At 44.0% G+C, this 21081-nt stretch overlaps 1 protein-coding gene across 10 annotated transcripts in view; it reads left to right on the forward strand.

Moving 5' to 3' along the window:
- Positions 1–17410, forward strand: part of LOC134346863 (myc box-dependent-interacting protein 1) — a 182152-nt gene extending 164742 nt beyond the window's left edge. For 9 of the 10 annotated variants that reach the window (XM_063048660.1, XM_063048665.1, XM_063048662.1 and 6 more), the window contains 3 exons: positions 1482–1616; positions 12803–12904; positions 15563–17410. In XM_063048660.1, the coding sequence (XP_062904730.1) occupies positions 1482–1616; positions 12803–12904; positions 15563–15670 (345 nt within the window). In that variant the 3' untranslated portion in view covers positions 15671–17410. The remainder of the gene's footprint in view (positions 1–1481; positions 1617–12802; positions 12905–15562) is intronic. The other variant, XM_063048661.1, reaches the window with a different exon arrangement.
- The last annotated feature ends 3671 nt before the right edge of the window (positions 17411–21081 follow it).

Here is a 21081-nt window from a genome sequence, read left to right on the forward strand (position 1 = left end):
TTCCCTACTTTGGCTCCCCTCTTACCTCTTTCCTCTTCTCATCATATGCCTTTTACCTTCCTCTGGTGCCCCTCCTTCCCTTTTCTCCCATGGTCCACTCTCCTCTGATTAGATCCTCTCTTCAGCCTTTACCTATTCCACCTATCACCTTATAGATTCTTTCTTCATCCGTCTTCCTCTCCCCACCCCCCAAAAAAAACCTGGCTTCACCTATCACCTTCCAAATTTTCTTCATCCACTTTCCCCCGCCTCCAACCTGGCTCCACCTATCACCTTCCAGATTCTTTCTCCATCCTCCCTCCCTCCCTCCCTCCCTCCTTCCCTTCCACTTGGCTTCACCTGTCATCTTTTAGCTTGTCAGAATCAAGTTTAATATCACTGGCATATGTTGAGAAATTTGTTGCAGCAGTACAGTGAAATATGCAATGAAAACTATAAATTACAGTAAGTAGATACAAAAATAAAGTAGTGAAAAAGAATGAGGTAGTGCATATGGGGATCATTGTCTATTTAGAAATCTGATAACAGAGGGGAAGCTGTTCCTGAAATATTTGAGCGTCTCTCTTCAGGCTCCTGTTACACCACCTATTTGGGTACTCCCTTCTGGAGAAGTCCTGGATACTGGAAGACTAGTGCCCATGAGGGAGCTGGCTGAGGTTATAACCTTCTGATCCTGGATACCGGGAGACTAGTGTAATGATGGAGCTGGCTGAGGTTATAACTGTCTGATCCTGGATACTGGGAGACTAATGTAATGGTGGAGCTGGCTGAGGTTATAACTTTCTGATCCTGGATACTGGGAGACTAGTGCCCATGAAGGAGCTGGCTGAGGTTATAACCTTCTGATCCTGGATACTGGGAGACTAGTGCAGTGATGGAGCCGGCTGAAGTTGTAACTTTCTGATCCTGGATACTGGGAGAGTAGTGCCCATAAAGGAGCTGGCTGAGGTTATAACTCTCTGCGGCTTTTACTGATCCTGAGTAGTTTACCTCCATTCTAGACAGTGATGTACCAATCTCTGGAAATTGGTCTGAAATGTTGACTGCTTAACGTTCTGAGTTCCTGAAGCATTGTGTATGTGTTACTTTGGGTGTTCACCCATGTGTTTGTTCATGAACCTTGAACCTGGTTTCTTTGTAACTGCTTCAACCTGTGGACTCTGCCAGTTCAGCCTCCTGTACCTTCCCCAGTTTCCATTGCTTAGTGCGCTGAGTTGCCAGTGTCTAGAGCTCTGGAGCTGTTTCCACATTGCTAAAAAGCCATTTATGTCCAACAATTGCTGATCCAATATCTCCCTATCATGTTCTGTTAAATGTTGCGTTTGGCCCCTTAATGTTTAATTACATTAAAAACACTATAATACTGCAAAAGCAGGTTAATTTTGTCCAATAACACCTTGAATATCAAGCTGCTATTGTGATTTATGAAAATAAACATGAAGATAAATCACAATGTTATTATGGTTTCCAAAACATTACAGCTTCCCTTTGTTTCTAAGACTAAGAATGTCATCCCGAATATGGTAGTAGAGACTCCGGCAGAGTCTACGAATGGTGCTGTGTATGACACGGTCCCCACGGAGGAGAGTGAACTGCCACCCGGATTTCAGTTTAAGGTGGGTGAGAACTTCACCAGTTTACCATTTAATGAATTAATTCATTTGTTAGAAACATGTCAGTATGACCAGCATTTCTTGTCCAAAACAGAACTGAAATTAAAATTGTGATGAGCTGAACTAGTATATGAACTGATGAAGGTATTCCTTCAGTGATGGGATGGAGCTCTGTTGTTTAACCTGCTGCCTGAAGGAATCTGCTTCTGGCTGGGCACGGTGTGCAACTTGAAGGGAGATGTGAAGTAATGTTCTCATGCTCTAGCTGCCCTCCAGTAGTCCAGGTGGTAGTGTAGTCTAATGAGTACCTTCACTACAGGAAATTAATGTTGACAGTGCTGCATAAAAATAGTTGCGTTACATGAGAATTATTGAAATTGCAGCCAAAGCAAGTGTCATCACATTAACATTTCTTTCCAATATCTGCAGGATGTGTCAGGAATCGGACTGGACAGAGTTGGGCCAAAGGAATATTTCCACACAGAGTGGTGGAAATGCTTGGTCTTTAAGTCATACAGAACAGTAACAGGCCCTTTGGCCCACTGGTCCATACTAACCAAGCTGGTCCAATTTGCGAGAGTTTACATCATAAAACATAAGAGCTGAATTAGGCCATTTGGCCCATTGAGTATGGCCCACCATTCCATCATGGCTGATTCTCAACCCCATTCTCTGGTCTGTTCCTCGTAACCTTTGATGCCCTTACTAATTAAGAATCTGTCGACCTCCACTTTAAATATACCTAATGATTCATCCTCCACAGCCATCTGTGGCAATGAATTCCACAGATTCAACACCCTCAGTATAAAGATGAGGTGGAATTTCTTTAGCCAAAAGGATATCCTTCTGTAGGCTCTGCCTTCTGGTCTCAGATTTTCCCACTATTGGAAATATCCTCTCTATATCCACTGTTGTCTAGGCCTTTCAGTATTTGATAGGTTTCAATGAAATTCTCTTTTCTTCCTCTTCCCCCCTCCCCCTTCTTAACTCCAACGAGTGCAGGCCCAGAGCCATCATTCACTGCTCATATGCTAACCTTTTCATTCCCAGGATCATTTTTGTGAATCTCCTCTGGCCCTCCAATGCCAGCACATCCTTTCTTAGATGAGGGTGCCAGAGCTCCTCTCAATACTCCACGTGCAGTCTGACCAGTGCCTTATAAAGCCTTGACATTACATCCTTGCTTTAATGTTATAGTCCCCTTGAAATGAATGCTAACATTGCATTTGCCTTCCTTACCACTGACTCAACCTGCAAGTTAAACTTGGGGAATCCTGCACAAGAACTCCCAAGTCCCCTTTGCACAGCTAATTTTTGTATTTTCTCCTTTTAGAAAAGTCTATCGTCTTTATTCCTTCTACCAAGGTGCATGCCCATGCAATTCCCTCACTGTCCTCCATCTGCCACTTCTTGGCCCACTTTTCTAATCTAAGACCTTCTGTAGACTCCCTGCTTCCTCAACACTATCTGCCCTTCCACCTATCTATGTATCGTCTGTAAACTTGGGCCACAAAGCCGTTAATTCCTCCTTCCAAATCACTGACATATAATGTGAAAAGAAGTGGAGCCAACACCAACCCTGCAGAGCACTACTAATCACCGGCAGTCAACCAGAAATGTCCCTTTTATTCCTAACTGTGCCTCATGTTTTATTCATGATACTATTGCATGGATTACTGTGGGCTCTTATCTTTTTAAGCAGCCTCATGTGCAGCACCTTGTCAAAGTCCTTCTGAAAATCCGAGTAAACAACATCTACTAGCTCTCCTTTGTCTATCCTGCCCATTGTTTCCTTGGAGCTCTAACAGATTTGTCAGGCAAGATTTCCTCTTAAGGAAACAGTGCTGACTTCACTGGACATAATATTCCGAATGTGGTCTCATCAGCAAAGTTCAAGTACATTTATTATCAAATATGTATACTATGTACAACCTGAGATTTGTCTGCTTGCAGGCAGCCACAGACCAATAGAACCCATTAAAGAAAACTGTCAAATGTCCAATATGCAGAAAAAAATCAAATGGTGTAAACAACAAAAGTAAGCAAATAACATTCAGAACTGAAGTTCACAAAGATGAGGCCACAGCCGCAAAGTCAGGCTGGTCCAGGAGCCTGTTAGTTGCAGGCCACAGCCGCAGTTCAGCACATAGACGAGTAAGTCTCACAGAGCAGCAAGCTGGACTGACCCTGACACCCTGACCTTTTTAATCTGGTTTTAATCCAAACCTTGGGTTGTTCTTTGCCACCAGATGTGGGCTCTGCCACTTCAGTATGCCCTTGGGGCCTGAGCACCACCACCTCGATTCAGCTCGTACCCAACCATTTCAATTTGCCCTGGTACTTAGATTTGTCATACCTCGGGTCCTTCCTCACTCTCGGGCCCAGGCCTGGACCCCGCTACCTCAACTCTGCCTCACCTGTGTTTGCCTTGCTTTGGCTTTGCCCATCGAATGACTGCTCCAGCAATGGCCAAATATTGGCTCGTTCCCTGCTCTTGAGCCTAGGTTCTGTCTCTCAGTTAACATAGAAACATAGAAAACCTACAGCACAATACAAACCCTTCGGCCCACAAAGCTGTGCCAAACATGTCCTTACCTTAGAAATTACCTAGGGTTACCCATAGCCCTCTATTTTTCTAAGTTCCATGTACCTATCCAGGAGTCTCCTAAAAGACCCTATCGTATTTGCCTCCACCACCATCGCTGGCAGCCCATTCCACGCACTCACCATCTTCTGTGTTTTTTTTAAAAAAAACAACAACTTACCCTGACATCTCCTCTGTACCAACTTCCAAGCACCTTAAAACTGTGCCCTCTCATGCTAGCCATCTCAGCCCTGGGGAAAAGCATCTGACTATCTACACAATCAATGCCTCTCATCACCTTGTACACCTCTATCAGGTCACGTCTCATCCTCCGTCGCTCCAAGGAGAAAAGGCCAAGTTCACTCAACCTATTCTCATACGGCATGCTCCCCAATCCAGGCAACATCCTTGCAAATCTCCTCTGCACCCTTTCTATGGTTTCCACATCCTTCCTGTAGTGAGATGGCCAGAACTGAGCACAGTACTCCAAGTGGGGTCTGACCAGGGTCCTACATAGCTGCAATGTTATCTCTCAGCTCCTAAATGCAATCACATGATTGATAAAGGCTAATGCACCATATGCTTTCTGAACCACAGAGTCAACCTGCACATCAGCTTTGAGTGTCCTATGGACTCAGACCCCAAGATCCATCTGATCCTCCACACTGCCAAGAGTCTTACCATTAATACTATATTCTGCCATCATATTTGACCTACCAAAATGAACCACCTCACACTTATCTGGGTTGAACTCCATCTGCCACTTCTCAGCCCAGTTTTGCATCCTATCAGTGTCCCACACTAACCTCTGACAGCCCTCCACACTATCCACAACTCTCCAACCTTTGTGTCATCAGCAAATTTACTAACCCATCCCTTTACTTCCTCATCCAGGTCATTTATAAAAATCACGAAGTGTAGGGGTCCCAGAATAGATCCCTAAGACACAGCACTGGTCACCGACCTCCACGCAGAATATGACCAGTCTACAACCACTCTTTGCTTTCTGTGGGCATGCTAGTTCTGGATCCACAAAGCAATGTCCCCTCGGATCCCATGCCTCCTTGCTGAAATCCATACACTACATCTACTGCTCTACCTTCATCAATGTGTTTAGTCACATCGTCAAAGGATTCAGTCAGGTTCGTAAGGCATGAGCTGCCTTTCACAAAGCCATGCTGACTATTCCTAATCAAATTATGTGTCTCCAAATGTTCATAAACCCTGCCTCTCGGGATCTTCTCCATCAACCTACCAACCATTGAAGTAAGTCTCACAGGTCTATAATTTCCTTGGCTATCTCTACTCCCTTTCTTGAATAAGGGAACAACATCTGCAACCCTCCAATCCTCCGGAACCTCTCCTGTCCCCATTGATAATGCAAAGATCATTGCCAGAGGCTCAGCAATCTCTTCCCTTGCCTCCCACAGTAGCCTGGGTACATCTCGTCCGGTCCTGGTGACTTATCCAACTTGATGCTTTCCAGAAGCTTCAGCACATCCTCTTTCTTAATATCTACATGCTCAAGCTTTTCAGTCCACTGTAAGTCATCCCTACAATCGCCAAGGTCCTTTTCCGTAGTGAATACTGAAGCAAAGTATTCATTAAGTACCTCTGTTGTCTCCTCCAGTTCCATACACACCACTGTCACATTTGATTGGTCCTATTCTCTCATGTCTTATCCTCTTGCTCATCACATACTTGTAGAATGCCTTGGGGTTTTCCTACATCCTGTCTGCCAAGGCCTTCTCATAGCCCCTTCTGGCTCTCCTCATTTCATTCTTAAGTTCCTTCTTGCTAGCCTTATCATCTTCTAGATCTCTATCATTACCTATTTTTTTGAACCTTTCGTAAACTCTTTTCTTCTTGACTAGATATATAACTGCCTTTGTACTCCACGGTTCCTGTACCCTACCATCCTTTCCCTGTCTCATTGGAACGTACCTATACAGAACTTCACGCAAATATCCCCAAACATTTGTCACATTTCTTCTGTACATTTCCCTGAGAATATCTGTTTCCAATTTATGCTTCCAAATTCCTGCCTGATTGCCTCATATTTCCCCTTACTCCAATTAAACACTTTCCTAACTTGTCTGTTCCTATCCCTCTCCACTGTTATGGTAAAGGAGATGGAATTTGTGATCACCATCTCCAAGATGCTCTCCCATTGAGATATCTGACACCTGACCAGGTTCACTTCCCAACACCAGATCAAGTACAGCCTGTCCTATTGTAGGCTTATCTAGATACTGTGTCAAGAGACCTTCCTGAACACACCTAACAAACTCCACCCCATCTAAACCCCTCACTCTAGGGGCATGCTAATTGATATTTGGGAAGTTAAAATCTCCCACCACAGCAACCCTGTTACTATTACATCTTTCCAGAGTCTGTCTCCTTATCTGCTCCTCGATGTCCCTGTTACTATTGGGTAGTTGATTTTTTTTTTTAAAACACCCAGTAGAGTTATTGACCCCTTCCTGTTCCTAACTTCCACCCACGGAGACTCCATGACTTCCTCTTTTTCTGCCACTGTGATACTATCTCTGTTCAACAGTGCCACGCCCCCACCTCTTTTGTCTCCCTCCCTGTCCTTTCTGAAACATCTAAAGCCTGGCACTCGAAGTAACCATTCCTGCCCCTGAGCCATCCAAGACTCTGTAATGGGCACCACATCATAGCTCCAAGTACTGATCCACGCTGTAAGCTCATCTGCTTTGTTCATGATACTCCTTGCATTAAAATAGACACATCTCAAACCATCGGTCTGAGTGCATCCCTTCTCTATCACCTGCCTATCCTCCCTCTTGCACTGTCTCCAAGCTCTGTCTATTTGTGAGCCAACCGTCTCTTCGGTTCAGTTCCCACCCCCCAGCAATTCTAGTTTAAACTCTCCTCAAAAGCCTTAGCAAACCTCCCCACCAGGATATTGGTCCCCCTGAGATTCAAGTGCAACCCGTCCTTTTTTGTACAGGTCATGCCTGCCCCAAAAGAGGTCCCAATGATCCAGAAATCTGAATCCCTGCCCCCTGCTCCAATCCCTCAGCCACGCATTTATCCTCCACCTCATTCTATTCCTAAACTCACTGTCACATGGTACAGGCAGTAATCCCGAGATTACTACCTTTGTGGTCCTGCTTCTCGACTTCCTTCTTAATTCCCTGTAGTCTGCTTTCAGGACCTCTTCCCTTTTCCTGGCTATGTCGTTGGTACCAATATGTACCTCGACCTCTGGCTGTTCTCCTTCCCACTTCAGGATATCATGAACACGATCAGAAACATCCCGGACCCTAGCACCTGGGAGGCAAACTACCTTCCGTGCTTCTTTCCTGCGTCCACAGAATCGCCTGTCTGACCCCTAACTATAGAGTCCCCTGTCACTGCTGCCATCCTCTTCCTTTCTCTTCCCTTCTGAGCCACAGGGCCAAACTCTGTGCCAGAGGCACGGCCACTGTTGCTTCCCCCAGGTAGGCCGTCTCCCCCCCCACCCCCCCTCCAACAGTACTCAAGAGGGAGTACTGATTGTTAAGGGGGACAGTCACTGGGGTATGCTCTAGCCTCTGACTCTTGCCCTTCCCTCTCCTGACTGTTACCCACTTGTCTGTCTCCCCAGGCCCCGGTGTGACTACCTCTCCTCTCTATCACTTCCTCACTCTCCCTGACCAGGCGAAGGTCATCGAGCTGCATCTCCAGTTCCCTAATGCGTTCCTACGGAGCTGCAGCTTGACTCACCTGACGCAGATGTGGCCGTCCGGGAGGCTGGTCGACTCCTGGACTTCCCACATCTGACACCAAGCACAGAACACCAGCCTCACACAAATTCTTTCTGTCTGTATTCTACACAGGCAACCTACCTTGCCTCGACCCATTATCACCCAAGCCCCATTCAGCCAAAGCCTTCCTGCTCTGTCTCCCTCTACTCTGGCACCTGCTCTGTAAAGCTGTCTCCTTTTAAACTCTTCTTGCCGTTCTACCTGGCTGATATCCACGCACTTGCGCAGTCGTGCCCGATCAAACGGCTGAAGAAGTTCTGTCCATGCATGCTGTGATGCAGTCATCTTGCATCTTTGATGCTTCAGTTCACATTGCAAAACAGCAGGCGGTTCCGACAGGGAAGTTACAGGTTATTGATGCCAGTGATCGTATCCAAGAAAAAGTGTGATTAATACAGTAATTTATTGTTGTTTTGTTTGTTACCAGCAAATAGTGGCTGTGCTTCACAAGCCCCATCTTAAACTGGAAGGCTTGTACAATGGTAACATAAACTCTAAGATTTTAATCTTAATACTAGGAAAGCCAGTACACCAAAAGCCACCTTCACAACCCTCCTACCTGTGACTCTACTTTCAGGGAACCACATACCTGAACTTCAAGGTCCCACTGTTCTACAACAGTCCCCACTTCAGGATGTTAGATAATTGGTTTTGCACGATACCCAAACCTTGACTTAAAGACCAGAGTTTTTCTGGTAGTGTAGTAGAGCTTCTGGTCTATGATGGCCCAGCAAAATTTGCTAATGGTAATACCAGTGAATGTGCAAAGAAGGAATTCTCCAGAAATGTCCCATTGTCCAGGTCCTGTTGCATCCCAGTATGATTTGCTGAGTTGTGAATGGAGTTAAATTTTGTGGTCTATAGTGAATCTCTGCACTGCGGATAATGATGCAGTGAAGATGATTAAAGCAGCTGAAGATAATTGGGCCAAGGTTACAGCCCTGAGGAACTCCTACAATGAAGCCTTTGAGCTGAAATCATTGGCCTCGTGTTCACAAATATCCTTTCTATGCTTAGGTTTGAACCATTGAAGTTTTTCTGTCTTCCAGAAGCTGGTAATTTTTGAAAGATCATTACTAATGCCTCCATGATCTCTTCAGCCACCACTTTCAGAACCCTGGGGTGTACACCATCTGGTCCAAGTGACTTGATGCCCTTCAGACCTTTCAGTTTCCCAAGAACCTTCTCCCTAGTAATGGTAACTTCACACACTTTATGACCCCTGACACCTAGAATTTCCACCATACTGCAAGTGTCTTCCACAGTGAAGACTGGCACAAAATACTTATTCAGTTCATCTGCCATTTCCTGGTCCCCCATTACTACCTCTCCAGTATCATTTCCCAACGATTCAATATCCACCTTGCCTCTTACATTATGTACCTGAAGAAACTTTTGGTATCCTCTTTAACATTATTGGCTAGCTTACTTACATATTCTATCTTTACCTTAATTACTTCTTTAGTTGCCTTCTGTTGGTATTTAAAAGCTTCCAATCTCCTAGCTCCTGCTTTTTTTTTTGCTCTACTATATGCCCTCTTTGGCTTTTATGTTGGCTTTGACTTCACTTGTTTGTCACGGTTGTGTCATCTTGCCTTTAGAATACTTCTTCCTCTTTGGGATGTATATATCCTGTGCCTTTTGAATTGCTTTCAGAAATTCCAGCCATTGCTGCTCTGCCGTCATCCCTGCCAGTGTTCTTCCCAATCCATTCTGGCAAACTCCTCTCTCATGCCTCTGTAATTCCTTTTACTCCACTGTAATACTGATCCATCTGACTTTAGCTTCTCAAATTTCAGGGTGAATTTGATCATATTATGATCACTTGTCCCTAAGTGTTCTTTTACCTTAACCTCACTAATCAATACCAGTTCATTGCACAACACCCAATCCAGAATGGTTGATCCCCTTGTGGGCTCAATCACGAGCTGCTCTAAAAGGCCGTCTCGTAAGCATTCTAGAAATTTCCCCTCTTGTAATCCAGCACCAACCTGATTTTCCCAATCTACCTGCATATTGAAATTCCCCCATGACTATTGTAACATAGCCCTTTTGGCATCCATTTTCTCTCTCCCATTGTAACTTGTAGACCACATCCTTACTATTGTTTGGGAATCTGTATATAACTCCCATCAGTGCCTTTTTACCCTTGCAGTTTCTTAGCTCTACCCACAGTGATTCAACACCTTCCAACCCTATGTCACCTCTTTATAATGATTTGATTTGATTTTTTTTTACCAAGAGCCACACCACCCCCTTTGTCTTCCTGCCCATCTTTTTGATACAATGTATATCCTTGGCCATTATGCTCCCAGCTATAATCTTTCAGCCATGATTCAGTGATGCCTACAACATCATACCTGCCAATCTGCAACTGTACTACAAGTTCATCTGCCTTACTCTGTATGCTGTGCGCATTCAAATATAATACCTTCAGTCCTCAGTCTTCACCTTTTTGATTTTGTCCACCTGTTATATCACAATTTGATTGACTGCAGTTTTACCCCATCATCAGCCTCTCCTTGCTAGGAGTCCCATTGCACACTGCCTCTGTAAACCAGCTATCTTATCTCAGCACTATCACTCCAGTTCCCATCCCCCTGCCAAACTAGTTTAAACCGACCTGAACAACTTTAACCGACCTTCCCACAAGGAAATTGGAACCCTTCAGGTTCAGGTGTAAACTGTCCCTTTTGTACAGGTCATACCTCCCCAGAAGAGATCACAATGATCCAGAAATCTGAAACCTTGCCCCCTGCACCAGTTCCTCAACCACTCATTCATCTGCTGTATCATTCTATTCTTGCTTTCACTGACAGAAATCCAGAGGTTACTACCCAGGAGGTCCTGTTTCTCAGTCTTGTAACTAACTCCCTGGAATCTCTGTTCAGGACCACCTCACCTTCTCTACCTATGTAATCAGTGCCAATATGTGCCAAGACTTCTGGCTGCTCACCTTCTCCCTTGAGAATGCCATGGACCCAATCCGAGACGTCCCTGATCTTGACACCAGAGAGGCAACATACCATCCAGGTGTCTCTATCAATCTAAAGTTGTGTACCTATTACTGAGGGGGATGGCCACAGGTGGACTCTGCACTGACTCTGCATTTAACCTCTTTCTCCTAACAGTCACCCAGTTACCCGTTTCCTGCAAGCTAGGGATGACTATCTCCCATCACCATCTCGTTCTCCTGTATGAGTTGAAGGTCATCGAGCTGCAGCTCCAGTTCCTTAAAGTGTTCTGTCAGGAGTTGACTGGAGGTCTCCCAGACTTCTCACATCCCCCACACAGTACAAAACACTGCCCATGGAGCCATTCTCACTGTACTCTGCACTAACAGATGTGGAATGAACAAATAAGAACAGAGAAAGTAACCTTACAAGATAATCTACCTCACCCAAGCTTGATGAGCCAAAGCCACTCTAAAGACTGGCACATTCAAAAGAATGGCCGCTCTGCTTGCATTTGAATTATTATTATTGGCCAATTCTAATGAATTCCTCTTTCTGATTGGTTGCTTCTCAACTCAGAAAAATACTGTCTTCAAAATCTCAATTGCTGCCCTGATTTTAAAAAGTAGTGCTTTTCACGCACCTCAGGTGTGGATTGTCCAACTTCCAGGGATCCTTAATGCCATACTTGGTCAATCACTGTCTTGACGTTAAAGGCAGTTAGCTTCTCCTTGCCTCAGGAATTCAGCTTGGTGATTTTTGGAGTATTTGGTGCAAAAGGATTCTGGTGAAACCCAGACTAGTGACCAAGTTTTAAAGAGACATTAGCTTTATTTGCTGCATGTACGTCCTCATTTACGTCAAGGATGTGCTGAGGACAGCCCGCAAGTGTCGCCATGATTCTGGTGCCCACAACTCACAACACTAACCCGTAGGTAGGTCTTTGGAACGTGGGAGGAAGCAGAAGCACCCTTGGCAAACATAAAAACTATTTCCAGATAGCAGTAGGAGTTGAACCGTAATCATGATCACAGGTACTAACTCCTACACTATTCTGCTGCCCAGAATCCTTCACTAGTGGAGAGTAGCCTGGCTTCCAGCTGTCTGGACCCAAAATCCTGGCATTCCCTCCTGCAACACTCAATTTGAATTATTTTCATTTTTTCCCCATCTCTTTCTCCCGCAATGTCACAAAAACAAAGTAGTCACTTGTGGACTACAGGAGGAATGGAGTCAGGCCAGCCCCGATTGACATTAATGGGTCTGGGGTTGAGAGAGTGAACAGCTTTAAGTGTCTTGGCATATACATCGAGGATCTCCCGTGGTCTGTACATACCGGCTGTGCAGTGAAAAAAGCACAACAGTACCTCTTTCATCTCAATCTGTTGAAGTTTGGCTGAGTCCCCAAATCCTAAGGACTTTCTCCAGAGATACAACTGAGCATCCTGACTGGTGCATTACTGCCTGGTATGGGAACTGCAGGACTCTGCAGAGAGTGGTGTGGACAGCCCAGTGCATCTGTAGATGTGAACTTCCCACTATTCATGTCATTTGCAAAGACAGGTGTGTAAAAAGGGCCTGAAGGATCAGTAGGAACTTGAGATACCCCAACCACAAACTGCTCCAGCTGCTACCATCCGGGAAACAGTACCGCAGCATAAAAGCCAGGACCAACAGGCTCCGGGACAGCTTCTTCCACCAGGCCATCAGAGTGATGAACTCACGCTGATACGATGCAGATTTGCAAATTCAGATCACTGATGACACTTGATGCTGGGTTCAGAAATAAGTTATTGTATCAATGAAGATGTAAACTTTCTGCAGTGAATTTACAATGCACAGTTAAGTTAAAACTCCCATTGATTCTTGTGGCAGGTCCGGGCTCTGCACGATTATAATGCGACAGACACTGATGAACTGAACCTGAAAACTGGTGATGTTGTTCTCGTGGTAACCTATGAAAATCCAGAAGAACAGGTGAGCAAAGTTGTACTTGCTTCTGACAGTTTTAATAACCACAGGCGGCCTCTTCGTAATTGCATGAGACTTCATTCATGTTGTTGTTTACTTTTTGTGTTCTCTATGCTTGTGTGTTTTTTATTTACTGCATCAGATTTGGGCTAACGATCACTTTGATCTCTTTGACATTCGTGTACTGAGAAATGGCAGTAAACAATCTTGAATAAAACTAGTTAAGCCACAATAGAGTACAGTCGGCCCTCCTTATCCGCGAGTTGCACATGCACGAATTCAACCAACCACGAATCGAGAAAACCCAGAAGTGCTCTTCCAGCACTTGTTGTTCGAGCATGTACAGACTGTTTTTTCTTGTCATTATTCCCTAAACAATGCAGTATAACAATTATTTACATAGCATTTAGATTGTATTAGGTATTATAGGTAATCTAGAGATGACTTGAAGTATATGGGAGGATGTGAGTAGGTTATCGTGGATCGGGATCGAAAAAAGAAATGGAAGTTCTCTTACTAAGTAAGTCGGAACAGGTACATCTGGTATTATTTAGCGTCAGTTCGTCAAACGTTTGTCTTAGTATATAGTATATATTTTACCTTTCTATGCATATAAAACACTCAAGGAACGTATGTTTCAGCGCCGGGCTTGGAAACGGAAATTCCCGAGTTCAATCCAGTGACAGACCACTCCCGAGCGCGCTCTCCATCCATGTTGGGTTGATGTGGAGGATCAAAAACCTAAAACCCCAAAACCCAATAATTAAACCACTGTGTTGCTTAGTAATAATTGTAGCTTTCATCAGGGCAGGGCCTTTCTCATGTTATCCTTTAAAATTGTTCCGATCATTGACCGACTGTATCCTAATGCTTTTCCAATGACTGATGGCGTTTCACCTCTTTCCGATCGCTTTATTATTTCCACTTTATTTTAAATTACGATTGTGATTATTTTCGTGAACAGAAACACTGCGGAATCAGAGCTCCGCTACCGGGTCCTAATGTCCACTGCACTGAGACAGGTTAAATAAGGTCCAGGGTTCCTCTGGGTCCTAAGGTCCACCGCATTTAGCTCGGTTGAATAAGGGACTTGAGCATCCGCGATTTTTGGTATCCGTGAGGGGTCCCGGAGCCAATCCCCCACGGATAAGGAGGGCCGACTACTGTATTCAATTCGGGTCACCCTATTATAGGAAGGATGTGAAGCTTTAGGAGAGGGTGCATATGCTCTAGGGAGATGTGAGTACAAATTTGGGTTGCTTTCTCTGACCCATCAGTGGCTGATAAAAGATTTGATAGAAGTTATGATTGAGTTATTGGCTGAGCATTTAACTACTATCTTTTTCCCAGAGTTGACATGTCTGATACTCGAAGGCATGTATTTAAAGTGTGATGGGGACATTCAGAGGAGATGTTTGGGGCAAGTTTTTAGTGCTGGGTGCCTTGTATGCATTGCCAGGAGTGTTGTGGAGTTTAATGACTCTTAGGAAGCACATGAATATGTGGAGAATGGGTGATATGAACTTCGTGTAGGCAGAAAGGGTTAGTGTAGTTAGGTGTTTAATATCATGGGCTGAAGGACTGTATTGTTCAATTCTTGAATTTCAACAATAGTTGAATGTTCTAAAATGAGAAGGTAAAATGGAAGTTCAAATTTCAAAGTAAATTTATTATCAATATACTAGCTTAATATTCATTGCAGACATTTACAGGAAAATAAATGCACTCAAAAACTTGTCACATCAGATTTGAAACATTTTGCAATGGAGAGTTCATGAAGTCTGTTGGCGGTAAAATATGAAGTCGGGTTAACCCGTGGGAATCCTATATACAGCAATTTGATGTTCTTGTTGATTGAAGGATGAAAGTTGACTGTTAAGGGGTGGCGGAGAAAACATACTAGCTCTTTGAAAGAACCAAGCTGCATTTTCAACCCAAGAAGGGGATTCATTGTTTCTGCACCTGAACTAGAATGCAGCACCTTTGGAACGGATAGCACTCCTTTAGTACAGCACTGGAAATCTGGTTCCATGTTCATTGTTCTGAACTAGGTCTGGCATCTTGTGCCCAAATTTCTTCCTCTTGTAGAGATGTACTAAATTGAGGGTTATAGATAGGGTAGATGCACACAGGCTTTTTCCACTGTGGGTTTGGAGAGATTAGAACTAGAGGTCATGGTTTAAGAGTGAAAGGTGAAAGGTTTAAGGGAACTGGAGGGAGAACTTCACTCGGAGCAGTGAGAGTGTAGAACGAGCTGCCAGTGGAAGTAATGAATGGGGGTTCGATTTCAACATCTCAGACATTTGGGCAGGTACGTGAATAGAGGGGTGTGGAGGGCTACGGTCCAGGTGAAGTTCGATGGGACCAGGCAGAATAGTAGTTCAGCATGGACTAGATGGGCTGAAGGGCCTGTTTCCTTGCTGTAGCATTCTATGATGCTATCAACTAATATCAGTTCCTTTAAATAAACAGTTCTGATCACAATGTAGTAACCTCAGACAGTGGAAATCAGAAGTTCCCCACTTTACAGGGCATGGAGACATAACATAATGGAAAGCACTACATTGCTTTTCAGTCATTTCTCTCTTGTGTCCCAAATGTAATATCCCTTTTAAGTAAAATCTTGTCTGCAATGACTGTCTTTTGCTAACAATCTCTTCACAGGATGAAGGCTGGCTAATGGGCATAAAGGAACTTGACTGGATCCAGAAGAAAGATCTGAAATCCTCGAGGCGAGTTTTCCCAGAAAACTTCACTGAACGAATTCAGTAACTGGATTGTGTGTGGGAGGCCAGGGAGGCTGGAGGAAGCCCTGTGGAAATCCTGCAGCAGAGCAATTCCCCCCAACTCCTTGAAGGAGTACAGAAGTTGCCATCACAAACAATGTTCAGTGTTTACTGATTCTGGTTATGGTACTTCTGCCAGATCCCTATGCTCGTGGATATATCTGATCCCTGGAGTGACCAGGTCTCGTAGTTTAAACTGGCCACTTGCTATTGTTTCCCATTGTTGCATGAAATTCTGTTGTGATCATCTGAGTGTAAAAGAGTCAAATATATCCAAGGATGTCTAAGTTGAAGGTAGGAGAAAATCCAATGGTTGTAAAATAACAGGTCTATTTTTGTGTTTTTTTTTGAGACCGTGAATTGTTTGGATTACATTGTCCTTTTGGGCAATCACATTCAACCTATAGGAAACGCTCCATTTAAAATGGAATGAGCCAGGATGGGTTTGGGTGAGGGGGAAAAACCAAACTGTGTGGTTATTTTACCCAGTCTGCACTGGATTTACTCTCTGTAGTCCTACCCTCTCCATCATAGTTACACAGCTGACTTTGAGAAAGGGATGCACTTTTATCCAGTCATCTCATTATCTTTAGTCCTTTTTTGACAGAAGCAGTGAGTTTATAAATTGAATGATAGTAATTGTGGAGTATGGGAGAACCAGAAGAATATTGAGGGTCTCTATTGTATGTGATGTGGTGATAGTTTGGGGAGAAGTATTGAAATTGTGTTCAACTGGTTTCTCCTTGTTCCTTTTCTATTGGCACTTTGTGGATGTCTTGCATTTGCAAGCTCCAATATTGTTAAAACACATTGTTATTGTGTGATTTTTTTTTTGCTCTCCACTCCTGCCAAGTCATTTACCCAAATATGCAAGCATCATTGATTACCGAATACCTGCTTTTTTAGACAGCTGCAGTTATGATACCTGGCATACAAACTAAATTACAGTTCAATTTGCACATCTATTCAGATTTTATCCTTCAATCTTTTTTTCCTTTTTTGTTGTTCCTCCCCAATACCAAAAACATTTGACTGATGTTTCTGGTTTTCACCCCACATTAACATGTGCACGTTACTTCCTATTTTCATCAGCATCGAAGGCTAATCAGCCCATGAAGGCAATGCCAGTTCTGAGCATACTTCCCCATAGTTTCTGTTCAACTTGCATCGGTTCATCACCTTTTTCTCCCAGTACACGGGGGGTGGGGCTGGGGGGGTAACTTGCACAATCCAATTAACCTAAGGCCAGGAAAAACCTGTGGGGACAACATGAAGACTCTGCACAGTACTTGAGATCAAGACTGAACGGGGGTGGTGAGCAGAGGGGCAGTCATACCACTTGCAGAGACTATTTGAGTAGTAAGGGGTGGGGGACACCGAGCCAAGCCAATCCCATCCCACTCTGGAATTGTTAGTTGCACTCTTCGTTCCATCCCAGACAAATGCCAGCTGCTCTTCTTCACCCTGTATTCTGTGAAATGCAGACCTGCCTCATCAGTGCAAATAGTCAAAGATGTTGATCATCTTTTAGTTTTTTAATGCTGCCCTAGCCTCTGCAGGTTGGTGGTCAATCATATGGATCCCTTGATTACACAGTATTTTAATTACTAAATTATGCAACCATTTATTATTGAGTTGTACAATCAATGGTTTTGTTTAATCCAACTAGCCATGTATTTGTAGTTCTGTATTTGTTTAATGTGAGACATTGCTGCCATCTGTCTGTGTGTGTGTGTGTGTATATATAAAGTTCTCTAATGGTCTGAACATTTTGACATTTTCAGTGTTCATTGCATCTGTCTATAAATGACAAAGGCATTGATACCATTGATAACACATGGCATGATGCTCTCTGACATCTATTAATTTAAATATTTTACTTGGTTGCAAGCAGCCAATGTTAGATTCTGTGTGGCATTCCAGAACCCAAAATGACTGGCAGTGCTGTCTGTTGTGAATTTTGAAATGCTACTGTATGTTCATTACCCAACAACAAAGTAATAAAATTGATCCTTTGCTTCCTTGTGGTTCTTATTGCTGAGCGGTTTGGTTGAAGACACCTTGCTTCAGATGTCTTGACTGTGAAGGCAATTGTCATCTTTAACCTCTTCCATTGCCCTGAACTGCTTTGCAACAATCTAGTCAATGTACAAATGACATTTATTCTGCAGCATGGTTAGAGATTTCTTAACCTACTTTGGAAAAGGAAAATGATGAGGATTGGCTTTATGTGTCACATGTCCATCAAAACACAGTGAAATGCATCGTTTTTGTCAAATCAGCGAGGTTTGTGCTGGAGGCAGCCCACAAGTGTTGCTGTGCTCCTGATGCCAATACGGAATGCCCACCGGTCATTGAACATACCTCTACATCTCTGGAATGTGGAAGGAAAGTTGAGAACCTAGATGGTCATTCAAACTCCTTCCAGACAGCAGTGGGGATCAAACCCAACCTTGCAGATGGTGCTGCAATGTAATGCGCTAACAGCCACACTACTGTGCTGTACCATACTATGCTTAAAGAACAAATATTGGTCAGAACTGATCTGTGAGAACTTTAAATTCACCTTGTCTTTTAATGATTTGGTCTCCCTTAGTGCTGCACTGGGATCTCTCACCTGGGTTCTGGGGTTCAAAGTCACCTTAAATATACCTAATGTCTTTACCTCCACAGCCATCTGTGGCAATGAATTCCACAGATTCACCACCCTTTGGCTAAAGAGATTCCTCTTCATCTCTGTTCTAATGGGACATCCTTCCATTTTGAGGCTCTGCCCTCTGGTCCTAGACAAGAGAGGAAACATCCTTTCCACCTCCACTAGAGGCCTTTCAACATCTAGCAGCTTAAGAAGAACACAAGGTCATCTGCTAATCTTAGACAACTGGAGCATGCCACACTGTTTAACAGATGATTGTTGATAATGGCCTTGACTCTAACCCCCCTTCCTGCCCACCTTTCAAAAAATGTGCCTAACTCCCAACAATCTAATCGGCCTCAGACTTCAATAACTTCAAATGACAAAGCAGTCACTGGGCGTGGGGAATTCCAAAGGCTGACGACCGCAAGCAAAGGGGTTTGTTTAGTTGAGATGGTAAGCTTCTATCATGAAACAAATGCAGTTGTACCAGAATCTGTAGTCCACCCAAATGGATTCTGCAGATGAGCCTGAAACAGGTGCCCCACCGAGTCAACTCCAGACTGTTGAAATGCAAGAGCTGTAGAAGTTTAGAAGATGGAGGAGCATGGACTCAATGCAGTATCACCTGGGATAAGAGTGAATGTGTTTAAGGTGAGGCTTCCCTGCCCTCGCCCCCCCCCCCACTCACACACGGAAAGGTGGTTGTCTAGAATGAGGTCCAGAACTCTGGCATTTGCTTGGAGAGGAAAGGTATGGGAAGAAATGCAGCCAGATGGGATTGGCAGAGATGGGCATAATCAGAATGGATGAGGTGGGCTGAAGGGGGCCTGTGCATTGGAGTACGTGTGCAGTGACCTATGTTTATCAAAGTCCATAAGATGTAAGATGTTTGGCCCATTGAGTCTGCTCTGCCATTCCATCATGGCTGATTCATTATCCCTTACGATCCCATTCTCCTTGTAACCTTTGACACCCTTACTAATCAAGATATCAACCTCTGCTTTAAATACAACCAATGCCTTAACCTCTCCAGCTGTCTGCAGCAATGAATTTCACAGGTTCAGAGTCCTAAGTCATTAGGTTTTTTAAGGCTTATTTCACTCTGTTTGACTCGATTTAATTTGCCACTTCCCTGACCTGCTATGTTCAGCCTCTCACGAGGAAATCTGCAGATGCTGGAATTTCAAGTAACACACATGAAAGTTGCTGGTGAACGCAACAGGCCAGGCATCGGCCCGAAATGTCGACTGTACCTCTTCCTAGAGATGCTGCCTGGCCTGCTGCGTTCACCAGCAACTTTCATGTTCAGCCTCTGCTTGGATACAAGCGTTCAACTGTCTGACTGGATCGAACAGAGAATTCTGCAGAGTAGCCACCAGGGTGCACCAAAGAGCTGGTGTGCGAAGATGCTTGTGTCTGCGTGTAGGGGGTCTTATTGCTATCACGTATGAACAGGCTGTCCCTAGATTACAGATACTGTACCTATATCACAGACACCCTTACCCATGAGAGAGCTCCCAAAAATCCCACCCGCAAAATTTTTGTGATATTTGTATCAGTCTTGTGTGCTTTTGATTCTATTTATTCCTATAGTTTGGAGGCATGGTTAATGTTTTTGCATGGATTTTATGAATTGTCTGACTTGAAGTCACACAGCAAATGGGTGTAATTGGGCAGCGGAAGCTTGTTAGGCCCGAAGCGCCCGTCTAGTGTCCATACAGACAAGTTTCTATGTAGTGTTATTAAAGAAAGTGGCAATAGATTGTAGTTCTGTGCGGCATGGTAGTGTAGAGGTTAGAGTAAGACCAGTACAGTGCCAACGACCCAGGTTCAGTTCTGCCACCGTATATTCATGAAGGAGTTTGTATATTCTCCCTGTGATCATAAAAAAAATCAACTACCCCCTCAGCCCACTGCTTCAGACCAAACCAAGATTCCCTTCCTAACTAATCCTATTTGCACCTTGCCTCATGTCTCTGCCCAATTCAGGTTCCTGTCCAAGGCCCTTTTAAATGTGATTATTGTACCTGCTTCAACCACTTCCCCTAGCAGCTTGTTCCATATCCTCACTGATCTCTGGGTGAAAAAATTTGGTCCTCAGATTCCTATTGAATTCCCCTCTCACCTTAAACCTCTGTCCTCCAGTTCCTGGGCAAATATGAGCATTGCCCCTCGAATCATACACACTTCTACAAGATCACCCTTCATTCTTATGTCATTTATTGGAAGCAGCCCTGTGGTTTTGGCTCGCTTATAACCACTGATGAGACTCGAAGCCAGGAGACAGAGCAAAGCTAGGACTCAAAATAAACCTTTATTCAGAAAATGATAAGAAGAGCCTATTGGCTATTGAGACTGCCCTGCCATTCTGTCATGGCTGATTTATTATCCTCTCAATCCCATTCTTGCCTTCTCCCTGTAACCTTTGATGCCCTGACTAAGCAAGAACCTATCAACCTCCACTTTAAATATACTCAATGACTTGACCTCCATAGCCATCTGTAGCAATGAATTCCACGCATTCATCACCCTCTGGCTAAAGAAATTCTGGTTAATCTTTGTTCTAAATAGACATACCTCTATTCTGAGGCTGTGCCCTCTGGCCCTAGACCTCCCCACTATAAGAAACATCCTCTCCACATCAACTCTTTAGTTAGGTGTCCACAGTTGAGAGAGATGTATGCCATCAATAGATTGGTATGACACCTTCCTCAACTTTGACCAGCCATCAATGAGTCTTCTAGAGGTACACTGAAGAA

This window comes from Mobula hypostoma, chromosome 5 (genome assembly GCF_963921235.1).
Source record: "Mobula hypostoma chromosome 5, sMobHyp1.1, whole genome shotgun sequence".
Taxonomy (NCBI): domain Eukaryota; kingdom Metazoa; phylum Chordata; class Chondrichthyes; order Myliobatiformes; family Myliobatidae; genus Mobula; species Mobula hypostoma.